This window comes from Berghia stephanieae, chromosome 4 (genome assembly GCF_034508935.2).
Source record: "Berghia stephanieae isolate SIO BIC M18660-M18661 chromosome 4, UCSD_Bste_1.3, whole genome shotgun sequence".
NCBI lineage: Eukaryota > Metazoa > Mollusca > Gastropoda > Nudibranchia > Aeolidiidae > Berghia > Berghia stephanieae.
In genome coordinates, this window is record NC_088363.1 from 22,201,554 (window position 1) to 22,215,876 (window position 14,323).

At 32.7% G+C, this 14,323-nt stretch overlaps 1 protein-coding gene across 1 annotated transcript in view; it reads left to right on the top strand.

Annotated features, from left to right (window-relative positions):
* Positions 1 to 13,924, top strand: part of LOC144970235 (uncharacterized) — a 34,680-nt gene extending 20,756 nt beyond the window's left edge. Inside the window, exons 9-16 of the mRNA XM_078909670.1 lie at positions 820 to 1,322; positions 2,514 to 2,702; positions 3,088 to 3,202; positions 3,694 to 3,811; positions 5,060 to 5,201; positions 5,423 to 5,538; positions 6,706 to 6,884; positions 12,691 to 13,924. Of these exons, the coding sequence (XP_078765796.1) occupies positions 820 to 1,322; positions 2,514 to 2,702; positions 3,088 to 3,202; positions 3,694 to 3,811; positions 5,060 to 5,201; positions 5,423 to 5,538; positions 6,706 to 6,884; positions 12,691 to 13,325 (1,997 nt within the window). The 3' untranslated portion in view covers positions 13,326 to 13,924. The remainder of the gene's footprint in view (positions 1 to 819; positions 1,323 to 2,513; positions 2,703 to 3,087; positions 3,203 to 3,693; positions 3,812 to 5,059; positions 5,202 to 5,422; positions 5,539 to 6,705; positions 6,885 to 12,690) is intronic.
* The last annotated feature ends 399 nt before the right edge of the window (positions 13,925 to 14,323 follow it).

The window sequence follows — 14,323 nt, forward strand, 5'->3', positions numbered from 1 at the left end:
GTAGCAAAAACATTGAAATTCTAACGGAGATTAGTAAAATACAATTTAGTGACGAAAGTCATTAGGTTTTTGGAAGAACGCAAGTTTTAAAAAGTTAATAAATGGATCATTAGACAGTCAAGAATACATTGACATCATTGATTCAAACTTGTGGCTTGTGGTAGCTGAGCACTTGCCTGGCAATGACCATATTTCCCAAATTGACAAAGGACTAGTTGACAGAGCAGATGAAGAGTGGATTCTTTCTCCAGCATAGTGTAACTCAGCTTGATTAGCTAGCACAGTCACTGGTATAAATCTGATTGAAAATGTCTAGTTCTTATTGAGGAGATAACTTGACAATGACTCAGGTACAATTTCAACCCGAAATGAACTGATCCAAAGAATCTCTGTAAGGATTACGTTTCTACTTTATAAAAAAATCTGATAGAAATTCATGGCCATGTAGAAAGCCGAATTTTATTAAAATAATGTGAAATTTGGTGAAGTTTTAAGAAAGAGTCAAAGGAAATTATAGGATAAAGTCATTACAAGTTTTAATTTTGCATTTGTGTTTTGTATGCCTTGCCCCAACACTATTTAATGTGGCTGTAAATTACTACCATTTGAGTGCTTAAATTTATGGATAGTAACAAGAGAGAAGCAATTGAGAAAATTGTACAGTGGATAAGGTCCTTGAGGTAATGGGATTGTGGAGGATGTAGTTTATTAATATTGAACATTGTCAGTAAAACGTTGACTGTTTGTTATTTGAATTGTGAAGTTCCTTGACATTAAAATATCAACTTCAGTTTGTTTCTTTCTTGGGTGTTTTTCTAGGCATTCCACTGTCAACAGATGAACAAGGAATCTCTCCTAAAGAACCAAAAGTTTTAAAACGCCACCAGAAATCTTTACTTAGACATGCTCTACAATTTCCCAATGTTCAACGAGTTGTCTATTCAATGTCTTCAATGCTTGAGGAGGAAGGTGAAGAAGTAGTACAGGAAGTCATGTATGATTTTAGGAATGATTTCAACTTTCTGCCAGTCTTACCAGATTGGCCACACAGTCGAGGCTCTGAGTGGTATTTGAATTCCAAAAGTTTTTTACGAGTATCGCCTGAGGAGCACTTAACTTCCAGTACTTTTGTTGCCTGCTTTGAAAGAAGAAAGAAACCCATGGACTTCAATTGTGAGAATTTGTTTGAATGCGATGAGAACCAAGCTTGTCAATGTATGGATGATACTGTGACAGAACTCCATCATGAGGCTGCCAAAATTTTGAAGCTCGACTTGGAAGAGGATAATGCCAGTTCTCTGATTCATTCTTCCAAGTTTAAGGTAATTTTTTAGTTTTGATTGATAAATGAATATTTAGTCAACCTTTGATTTAAAAAAAAAAATGTTAATGGAGTTGATTTATGGCTCCTTTTTTATCGATAAAATAGATTTATATCTTTAAAGGAAATATAAAGTTAAATGGATTGATCTCTTGAGTGTTCACACTTGTAAAAATTAAGCCGAAATTATTGTGTATATAAAATCTACAAATGATTGGTTGATTATCTTTGATTTCATTGGTGATCCAAAACGACCTTCTGTCCTTGTCCAAGGTCTCCTTTGCCAAAAGGAGAAAGACTTAAAATTAACGTCTCCCCCTGCCCCCCTTCCCCCCTCCTTTTTTTCTTTTTCTTTTTAGTCTTATATTGTATGTCCCTTAAAGATGTTTCACTTAAATTGTTTACTTCATGGAGCCGTTGCCTGCATTTGAGTTTGAATTCTCAATGTTATCCTATGAGACTAATGTACATGTTTTTGATCTCATTTTGAACAGTTCTTACATTTTCTTTTGATATTATCATCTTCCTTCTCTTGCCATAATTTTTTTTCTACACACCAAATTAGTGATTGTGAAATGTATTTATGTTGTATCTTTAGTTATAACTATAACAAATTTAATAAGTAATTAATAATGTAAAATGTGTAACAACTTGCTAAGATTTAGGCAATGGGATGCTCAGATGCATCATATGGACATTTTCATGACATGCGGGTGCAACATATTTGTCAAGTCAAGAGGAGCTTTTTCTTCTTCTTCTTCTTCTTCTTCTTCTTCTTCTTCTTCTTCTTCTTCTTCTTCTTCTTCTTCTTCTTCTTCTTCTTCTTCTTCTTCTTCTTCTTCTTCTTCTTCTTCTTCTTCTTCTTCTTCTTCTTCTTCTTCTTCTTCTTCTTCTTCTTCTTCTTCTTCTTCTTCTTCTCCTTCTTCTTCTTTAAATAATATACTAAACTGAATATTACCTTTGATGTACACATATCCAACAGAAAAATATAATTAAGAATTATGGTGTTTTCCTGATATTGTCTGTAGTGCATCTATAAAGATTCAGAAGCTTGATATCATAAGGTAAGTTGTTCCATGATCAAAATTAACTTCGAAAGAATAAGTATAGATTACTGTCAACATTTGATTTTAGATTGTAGAAAGTGAATAGGCCTTATTTCAATTAAACCTGTATTGTTGAAATATTTCAGAATCTTCGTCAGTTGTTTACCCTTGTCAGTGAAAGCATCAGATATCGGACTATCTTGAAAGACATTCTCAACAGATGCGGTTCCCCATTGCTAGATGAAAAAATCATCAACAAAAATTTTGAGCTGGCAAGCGTTCTGCTTTTTCAACACTTGATTGGGACTGAATTTGAATGTGCTCCTCGTTACAATGTAAAAAGAATGCTTTATTTTACTCCTTTGGTTTTGGGAAAACCTGATTTGTCTGTAGCATAATAGCAAAAATATTATGAGTTGTCCCTAAAAAAATAAAATATTGCTCTTTCGATATGCCTTTAAAATGTTTCTGATTTAAATTAAGAAGAAAAATGCCTTTATGAGTAGAATAATATACCAACAGTCAATAGGAATTTTATTTTTAAAGTTTGTGAACTTACCTTATAATACACAAGAGATTTTACTTGAATATAAAATTTGTATTCTGTAGAAAGGGAGATATGATTTTTTAAGAACTTACATTATACCATTAAAAACAGTGGGTTAGTATTTAACACTCTCTTCCTGGTTGTATCATTGAGTATTCTCTTTTCATTTGTAGCAATTGATGCGAAGGCATGACGTAAGGATCAAAGATGCCTATGATTCATTTTTAAAGGAAAATAATACATCATCTTTAACAGATTGCTTGAGAAAAAAACCTGGATCAACAAAAGGTACCTGTATTTTGTTTATTTAATCACTGACGATAATGCCCCCAAAATATAGGAAGTCCTTTTTCAGTTGTGGAACCCAGTTGAACAGTTCATGGTGTTAGAATAGGATGATTTCAAAATAAACAACACAACAAAATTTAAAAAATTTAAAAATTATGAGATATCTATGTCTATTTTGAGAAGAATAGTTTTATAAAATCTTAGATGAAAGCATATTTAGATTTTGTTGTTTTTTGTTTTTTAAAAAAAATCATTTTCTTCTTATCTATCTCTTTATTTATTGGCCTGAGAAATTTTGTCATCCACTATCAAGGTAATGGAGAAACTATAAACTTTTAAACTCTGTATGCATCGCAGTAGGATATTTAGTAATGCCATTTATAAATTATTTATATCCAGATATTTGGAGATTAAAAAAAAGTACAGGATACTTATAAATTCAAAGATTGATCAATTATAAATCATTAAGACTTTTTTTTATCTTCCTTAAGGCATTCCTGGTCTCCCATGCTTTGCTAGAGTGAACTTGATGGCTTTCTCTGTCCAAGATGTCATAAATATATTATGTGAGGATGGATGGGATTATGTAGGAAGGTTACCGGTTTACAGGTATTACATGGTATATGGTATGGGCTTTAGTTACCATATGTCTGATATCCATCATATCAGCCAGTAATCAAATATGCCAAAGTATTTTGATAAGATATATAGTAAAATACTTCTGAGACAATATGGCATTGATAGATGAGTGTTTTGGTGTCTTGCTTGTTACAAAGTTATTGTCAGTGTACTGCAAAACTCTTGAACTCATATTTTTTGTCCTAAGGTGAAATAATATTGTAAGCAGGCCCTGATGTAAGATAATAATTTGACAGGAGGAAAAATACACACACAAAAAAAAAATAAACCCAATAAACCAAAACCTCTGAAAATAAATGATAGAATGTTAGACAAAGCTGAAATTATACACTAAGAAAGAATCCCAGAAAAGCGGAAGAAAATTAAGAAAAAATCATCCCATAAATAAGAAAGCAAAATCAACCACACATTATTTCAATCATCAGTGAATAATTACCTGGCTATCGTGATAAAAGGGGTTCTGAACTTGGAAATTTAGTTCTACATTGACGATTGAATGATGTACTGTGAAGCCCATTGAGCTTGATTTAACTATGATACATCAATGCAAGTATCTAAATTTTAATGGTCGGTGTCAAGCAAAGAATGGTGATATGCTACCTGAATCATTGTGGTGTAATGTTATGACACTTACTTATGGACCAATAGATCCCTGGTTTGAGTCCCGCTCTGGGCAGCACAGAGGTCAGCCCTTGGAAAAGGCTCTTTACTCACTCATTCTCTCAGTGTACTCGGGTGTAAAATAAGTACCTATCCATTAATATTGTTGTCTCTGTGGAAAAGAAAAATTGTAATAACGCTTCATAGACATCATGTCTTGTCCTCCATGTTAAGTGTTGCTTTGGCTTAGGATCTTTGTAAAGCACTTTCAACACACATTGCGCTATATAAAAGTGTAAGTTAAAAAGTTATATATAAGCTAAAGGTAAAATGAAAAGGCAGGTGTGAATTGCAAAATATAAGTATTTCAGGCAGAGAGCCTTTATCTCCAAAACACAAAATAAACTTAAAAGATTCTGTATCTTGAAATATTCATGTTTTGTACAGCCATCCAATAAAGCTTTTACTATCTATCTTATTGCTGCTTTTGATAAATTAAATGCTATTTTGGCAACGTGTATACTAGTTCCCCAGTAAATGCATAGAAATACATTCAAAATTTAACTTGTATTTAACAATGTGGAAGAAAGAAATTATTTATTATTTTGTCTTTGCCAGATTCAAGGAGCATGTGTTGACTTTAAGTGAACGGGAATTTGGTTTGGATCCTTTGTTAGGTGATGTTTTGGTTTTCCCCTTAAACACAGACCTTCACAAGGACAGATTGGTGAAAGATGGAACTCTTGTCATACAAGAAAGGGTATACACCTTTTGAACTCTACTTAAAGTTGAATTGTTTTGATTAGGATACATTGTACAAAAAGATAAATGTCTGTCTCATCCTCTGTGCATATTTTGATGTGAATCCGACAACTATCTAGACCTATTGCTTTAATGAGCCCTCTATTTTTCATTTACATTGTATGAATTGTAATATTCTCCATGTGATTTTTTTTTATTATGACTTCTCTTTTATTCTAGGCCAGCTGTGTCCCTGCCAATGTATTAAATCCTCCACCTGGCTCTGTCGTGCTTAACTGTTGTGCTTCCCCATCCAACAGTACCAGTCATCTTGCCTCTCTAATGAGGAACCAGGGGTAAAGCTAAGAATTCTTCTTTATTGTCACAACCAACATTAACATTTTTTTCCATCATATTGTTCAATGATGTATAAAATTTAGTCTTCGATTTTATTATGTTTAGCTGCTTAAAAATGTAAATATTAGTATAAAAAACAGCCCCCACTTTAGTAAGATCTTTTTATTTAATTTAGATCATCATGCAATAATTGTTTAAGCTTAGTATATAGTCCATGCTTCCTGGTATTGATTTGATGTTTTGGTTGTTGGCATTGCATGCCAAGTAGAAAGGCAAAGAGTCAAAGAGTGATGAGATGGTAATTCAACATAAAAAGAAAGATTTATGCCTTATTGCCTCAAAATGCCATTACGTTACTGTTGCTGAAAAGTATGTTTTAATCTTAACTTTAACATTTGAATTCAAATAAATGTAATCAAGGGAGGTGAATATGGCTTCTTATCCTTCAAAACCCTTAAAGTTCTCAGTTCTTATCATTTTGATTTTCAACTCAATTCTTTTCATCTTATTCTTTCCAACATAAAACTTTATTGGTCATTTGAATAAACCCAAAGGTAAACAAGTGTTATAAATGGAGTTTCTTCATTGTTGTAAACATGGACCATTATTTTTTTTTAAATGGTCAAGTGTACTTGAGCTCTCATTTAATTGAACTAGCTAATGTCCTTCTGTATCTGATCCTAATTAGAATGATTTGATATAAAATACATCAGCTGATAGCAAAGTGGTTGTTATGGTGAGATGAAATCTGAGATTTAACTTTTTATCTAATGCAGAGTTGTTTATCTTGTTACAATACTATATACATATTGAAATCTTAGTTGTATAAAAATGTGAGTGCATTGCTACCATCAAGTCTTGTAGAATTGAATTTTCCCTAAACAATGACAAATGTCAAAAAGCTACAGGCTCAAATCAAAGAAACAGGGAGTCAATGAAGGATTATGCAAGAAAGTTTTTCAGTCCCCTAGGCATTAATTCAAATTGCTAAAAAATCGTAAAGATGAATTTAATAATAATTATGATTATTATTATTATTATTATTATTATTATTATTATTATTATTATTATTATTATTATTATTATTATTATCATTATTATTATTACTAGTTTTTGTCTAAATTGTAGCTGCTTTAACCAATAATACTTCTCTATCTCTTTCACAGACGAGTGGTAACTTTGAGTCAGGATGCGGAAGAGTTGTCTAAAATGAGTTCTGTTCTCCAGAGCACAGGTGCTTCCTGTGTAGAGACCATTGCCCAAGACTTCCTGACATTGTCACCATTCAGTGAAGACATGGCAAATGTCACCATGATACTTCTGGATCCTTCAAACAACTGTAATGGTGAGAAGTAATGTAGTCAACTTCTGTGAATGTTTGCTCAAGCATGATCATTAACATTTTCATCTCGTGTCAAAATATAGCAGTGGTGCCCCAACTTTATAATAAAAATGCCTATACTTATGCATTTTGTTCATTGTACACATTTTGCTGAGGATTGTGGGCATTATTAAATTTCTATTATAAAGGCATTTTTAACAATCATACATTCTTATAGTGTACTGTTTTGTTGTTTTTTTTTTTACCCGGAAATTCATATAGAGAGCTCAGTACAATATTATCCGACTTTGTCATATCAGATGTATATATTATGGATTATGGAAGTTGATACCTAGTCTATACAGAGTAAGTTTATTTATTAATTTAAATATCGATTATAGAATGGCTAGTATGATCTAATGCCCATCATCAGATTTAGCATTAATTATTTAAGGCATTGCACTCTGACCCAGAAGGTCGCAGATTTGGGCCCTGCTTCAGGCGCTTTCATTTTTTTTTTCTTGGGCAAGATTATTAGCCCCTAATTTGCTCGCTTTGGTCAGCATGGGTGATCCCTGTTGACATCAGATATCTTGTTTGATGGATTATCTATATTCCCTCATGGTATATTTATCTAATGGTATCATTTTATGATTGTATGCATTTTTTCAAAATTTTACTCGTGTTGGCTCTCAGTTGTACACATTTTCATGGGCTAGGCTTGGTAGCATTTTCATTGGATAGTTTTATTCAATATTTATAGATATAAGTCATTGGTTGGAGAGTGATCTTGACCTAAAATTAGAACATTGCATAATGTGGAGTTGAACTGTTTGCAACCAAAGCCATCAATACCTTTTAGTGTGTGTGTGGGTGGGGGGATATAGCTTGAAAGCACATTCCCACTCAATCCAAACATTAAAGAGATGGAAGAAATTGAGATGAGGTTGATATTGAATTGAAGACAGATAGTAGAATCATCACAAATGTCCGCATGTTTTTCTTTTTGTAAGATATGGGCATTTTTATCCATTGTCTTATCAATACTAATATGAAGCAATGCACAGCCGTTTATTACACTAGAAATCTTTCACTTTAGTTTACTACCGCCTCACCCCCAATGGGAACGACCCACCGTCGATGACGGGGAGACCACCGTGCGGTTACGTCATAACAGATGTCCAGAACGTGAAAACTGGCCTATATTTATCCCTGCAGGTAGAATGCACCGCTTGGATTTCATTGTCAGTCAGGCTATAGGACAGATTTCGTAAAATCGTTCATTTTTACACTGCAATTGCTGACCATACACTTCTTCTATATTTTTCCATTTTATATGGATATAACGGCCACATTTTCATCTTCAAGACGCAATTATTTTCATTGATATCAAGAAATGGTGAGTATACTTTATTCTTTCTTGAAACATGTATATTTTTCTATTTAAAATTAACCTGAAAAATATTTTTAATTGTTTAAAAAATTCAAATTGATGTTATCTGAGTTTTGTTACCCTAACACATGGTAGTAAATACAAGAGTAATAATCTACTTTTAATATAGCATTTATTTCACCGATTTGTAATGACAGGTTTCTGCACAATGAATGTGTAAACACACCTTGTCTAATTCTTTGTTGGCTAACAAAATAGTCCCGTATTCAAACTCCAGAGACATAAGAACACGAGTCCAAGTGTGATGATAACGTTGTTGTTGTTGTTGTTGTTGTTGTTTTATTGTGATGATGATGATGTTGATGATGATAGCGCAGTAATAGTAGTAATCGTAGCAGCAGCAGCAGCAGCAGTAGTAGTAGTAGTAGAAGTAGTAGTAGTAGTAGTAGTACACACACACACACGAGAGAGAGAGAGAGAGAGAGAGAGAGAGAGAGAGAGCGCGCGCGCGCGTGTGTGTGTGTGTATAAAACTCATGTACGCACATTTTTAGCACGGAACGATTTTTATTGCATTGAACTTTGAACCTATAACTTTCACACCAATTTGCCATTCCGTCTTCACGATTCGCACCTTCCCTCGTTATTCTTCTACATCGCCCGTTGATACAGTCAACGGGCGTGAGAAAAGAGGGTAGATAGATATATTATGACATCATCAAAAGCGATGTAATCAAAGGTGGCGGATGATTGTGTAACCTCAAAAGCCCAGTGGACTGCGCTACAATGCCGAGCATTCGAGGGGATATGTGATTTGAGTGGGAGGGGCTTATTTGACTTTGCCGATCACCGACTGGTGGATGATTGAAATTATAATTGCCCCTTTTCAGCAGCCAGTTGGAAATTGGTAATTGTAAACATATGATTGGCACTCCATGGATAGAAAGCAGTTTGGATGTCATGGGATGAAATTTCTGGAGAGGTGGAGTAAATTTGAAATGAATTGAAAGTAATTTGGGGCGTTGTCTAGGTGTCAAATAAGGCTCTCGCAGGCCGGTGATAAATCAATTTTTTGGCCGCAAATGCTACAGTAAACTTCTTTCTCTATCTTATTTTTGCTAAAAATATGTCAGAGTGGGTATATAGGCGGATTCCATTTTGAATAACGGGCATTTAGAACTATATTTTAAAGGAAAATTATTACGTTATTATTATTAGCAGGCATCTAGGCGATCACTATCGTATTATTACTAACAATCAATAATATTATTATAACTCTTATTATTACAATTCTTCTTCTTCTTCTTATTATTATTATCATCATCATCATCATCAACATCACCATCATCATCATCATCATCATCAATATCAATAATAACTAATGATTTTTTTTTCTTTACTCAGATGAATGGTCATACTGAAAACAAGCATTATCTCAATGCAAATGGGCTCTGCCGAATAAGCTGTGAAAGGGCTCAAATGAGATATGTGGTTATAAAACATTTCATGCAAACTGCTCCAGAATTAGCAAGTGAAGTTCCACCGGTGAAAAAAAAGAGAATAGAACGTTGGTTGATTAATTAGATGCTGTTCCTTAAAATAATCGTGAGGTTTTACGTATGTTAATAAAAAGTATAAAAATATGTTAAGATCTATACAAAGTTCAGAGGAATACTTATAACTTATTTTTACCTATGATTGTCAATTTATTTTAAAATAACAGTTCATTTTGATTATCTGATCATTAGTCCTCCCCCCCCCCCCCTTCCGTCCTTTTCAATGCGTTTATCACGATTTTTTATTGTCAAAAAATTGATTTTATTTATTTTTTACTACTACTATATTATTATTATTATTATTATTATTATTATTATTATTATTATTATTATTATTATTATTATTATTATATTAATAATAATAATATTGTTATTATTACAGTGGTGATCAAGAGTAAGATAAATACACTGATATTTTATGATTATTACTAGTATTAGTATTACATCGATATCACGTGTTTCCACTGATTCACAATGATCATTTCTGTTATCCACGATGCTTTGGTTGTTCAATAAGCAGACCATTTTCAACAAATTTCCATTTTAAATAGTATTAGCTATCTGGTCGGCTTCCTTTTTTTTTTGTCGCAGCACTGGAGAGAGAGAGAGAGAGAGAGTAAGTGTGTGTGTGTGTGTGTGTGTGTGTGTGTTTGTGTACATAACATAAAACTAATTTATGCAACGTTTTACCACGAACCTATTTTCATTTTACCACCTCAGTTTGATCTCTTATCAGTTCTCTCTGACAATTGAACTTTGAACCTATAACTTTAACACAGCTACGTCATTCCATCTTCACGATTCGCACCTCACCGCGACATTCTTTTATGTTGACACGTGGTACAGTCAACAGGGTCGAGAGAAGAAGATAGATATTGAGTGACATCATGAAAAGCGATGTGATCAAAGCTGGCGGATGGTTGTGTAACATCAAAGACCAGTGACTGGTCTACAAGGCCTATCATATTCGTGGGTATGTGTGATTTGAGTAGGAGGAGCTTTCTTGACTTTGCTGATGACCGAGTGGTGGACAATTGAAATTAGAATTGTCCTTATTCAGCAGCCAATTGGAAATGGGCAATTGTAAAAAGCTGATTGGACGCTCCATGGAAAGAAAGCAGTTTGAGGGACATGGAAGGAAAGTGCCGGAGGGCGTGGAGTGGGGAGGAGTAAATTATATTGAATGAATTGATAGTAATTTGGGGCGTTGGGAAGTTAAATAAAACTCTCGGAGGCGATGAGTCAATTCTTTGGCCGCAAATGATTCAGTAAAATTCTTTATTCTTTCTTTCTTTCTATTTTTAATTCCTTTCTGTCAGGGGGACATATTATAGGCGAATTCCATTTTTTTTTAAAACGGCCATTTCGAAAGCTATTTTTAAAGAGAAATTAATGCGTTTTTCCAAAATTAGCAGGCGTTTAGGTGATAGCCACTATATTATTTTCATGAAAATGCTCATCATCATCATCATCATCATCATCATCATCATCATCATCATCATATTATTATTATTATTATTATTATTATTATTGTCCTTATTATTATTGTAATTATTATCGTCATCATTATATTATTATTATTATTATATTATTATTATTATTATTATTATTATATTATTATTATTATTATTATTATTATTATTATTATTTATTATTATTATTATATAGTTTACATCTATACAAACGTCAAAGGAATGCATATTACATATCTTTTCCTAAGAATTGTCAATTGCCATTACTAAAACCAGTTCGTTTTGATCATTTGATCAACAAACCCCTACAATTCGGTGATCACGAATTTTTTTTATTGCTGTCAAAAAAGATATTGCTGTACAGGTGAGCGGATATCTCAACAATGCTTCATTACAAAACGACTTTGATTATATATTTCTACTCTGTGAATATTGATGATTATTGCAGTATTTCTCATTTATTTGTATAAACTCAGATAACTATGTAATTTTTGATTATATCGTTTGAAGTAATTAAAATTTCTGACCCATTTTTATGGTTATTTCCTATAAAATCTAATCCCAAATGATCTACTAAAATTATATCAAATAAAAGTATGTAAACCACTTGTTATGACTCTAAAATATCTTATTGCTACATCTCATAGCATCTTTACTACGCTACTTTGAACTTGAGAAAAAAATCATCAAAATAGGAAAAATTGCTCATTTTCCCTTTCGGCACAGGCCGTGACTCGCCATCTGTTATGAACTAGCGTCCAGCAAAATTTACCTGTCGAACTAAAGTGAAAGCAGTAAACGGCTGTGAATGCCAAAGAGTCATTGTATTATCATGTGGCGTTTTGTTTCTACAGAACTTTAAAATAAGTCATTGTCATTGTTTTTTCTAAGGAATGTTTAAAAAATGAATATTTTCATAACTTCACGTCTTGACTGGATTTCAGCAGATATGTTTTTTTCTTTTTCTTTTTGAGAGATAAAGGAGATCGGGAGGAGGTTGCGAATCTTATTTTTTTTTTACTCCTCAGCCAGGTTTTTTTAACATGATTTTATAAAGAAAATATATACCTATTTTCAAATTATTTTACCCACCACCTGTTCCGAATCCAAACTAAACATAATAATGTAAAATTATTACTAAACCTTTGAAGTGATAAAATAGATTAAATAATATCCAAATCTTGCATCTTTATTTTATTTATATATTTATTTTTGATACAGGTTTTTCTCTCCAATTTTGAAATTTTAAATTGAGATCATACAAGTTTATGCTTGTTGCTCTTGGCAGTTGATTATCTCTTGACCATATTATGGTATTTTATAGAGTCTTTTAATTCCTTTTGTGTAAACTTAATGGAAAATACTGCTCCTTTGTGTATATTCTTACCTGAGCTTCTTTTTTATTTTCAGGCATTCCTGGAGAAGAGACCCCTGTCAAAATTCCAGCAGTTTTAAAGTGGCAATACATATCACTACTCAGGCATGCATTACAATTTCCCAATGTTCAGAGGGTGGTTTATTACACCTGCTCAAATTGCAGGCAGATAAATGAGGAAGTTGTAGAGGAAGTCTTGTTAAAGGTCAAACGTTGGTTTCAGTTCTTACCAGTCATGCCAGGCTGGCCAAATAGTCGTGGTTCTGGTTGGTTTTTGAATCATCAATGCTTTTTATCTCTTACACCAGAAAACCACTTAACTTGTGATATTTTTATAGCTTGCTTTGAAAGGATTTTGAGATATGATTCTGAAAAGTTAAAAAAAATTCAAGGAAAAAGGAAGGCAGAAATCAAAGGAGTTCAAATGGAAAATAAAAGTGAGTGTTCACGTAACAATTTAAATGAAGATAAATGTGCAATAAAAGCAGACATCCAAACAGTAGAGCAGAATAAAACAGTAAATGCTCAATATGGAATTCATACAGACAATTCAGGAAGTGTGCAGGAGAAAAGAAAGCACACAAGGAACAGTGAAGAAACAGAAAGTAAGGTTTCAGCAAAGAGGAAGAAAGTAAATGATTGTGTTTTAATGGAACCAATAGTTTCATGAGAGCGCATTGTTAGGCTACTTGGGAAGAAAAAGATAATCAAGAGCCAATGGAGGCTAAGTAATTTTGTTTCTCAAGATGGAATATATGTGTAATTTGTGATTGACCTGAGAAAATATAGAGAAGTTGTGAAGAAGACATAATGCAAGCATGTTGGATCCTCCTTGAAGACTGAGTTTGAAGGACAAATCATGTTTTCGCTTATGATTCCATGGTCAGAGGGTAGAATGTTCTAGAGGTATGCATTGAGCCCTCTTTATTGGTGTATATTTTAAATTTTACATTGAGTAAGAGATTCTTAGAGAAGATAGTGACCTTTACATTAGAGAAGTTGATAATTGTTTGCAACAGTTATCAGGTAAGGAAGTATGACCTGTGAACTGCTGATTCAATGCTGGCAAGACCAGAACATTGCTTTCAAGTGGTCATTAATTACATCAATAGTTGCATTATCGTAACTTAAAAAGGTCAGAGGAGGGATGGGAAATCTCTATTAGGTCCTACAAAGTATATTTTCGTAATGAGATTTTTGAAATATTATTTGATTAACATCAAATATATCATTGATACAAGAAAAACACAAGAAAAAGAAAGAACAAAATCGGACGACAAATGAATTTTTTATGGATTATTAGACTTAGAATATTATTTTACGAGCCTGAGAAAATGTCATTTTCAGCACTTTATAACTCAAAGTATTTACAAAAGCCTTTTACAACTAATAATCACATATATACACTACTTGTATAGCAACATTACAAAAAAAAACCCCAGCTGTCATACAAACAAGGAATTATCTTACAGCAATCATTCAAATCACGAAAAAATTAAGAAAATGCACAAATTTTCAGAGAAAATTGTCCTCAGCACCATTTTGGACATTGTGGGGAAGTAAAAATATTATTTCAATCAACATAAAACAATGCTAATTCATCTATGCCAATAAATCTATATTGCTAATTTTTTTGTAGCCTTGTAAACCTCGTGTTTTTTTAGAAAT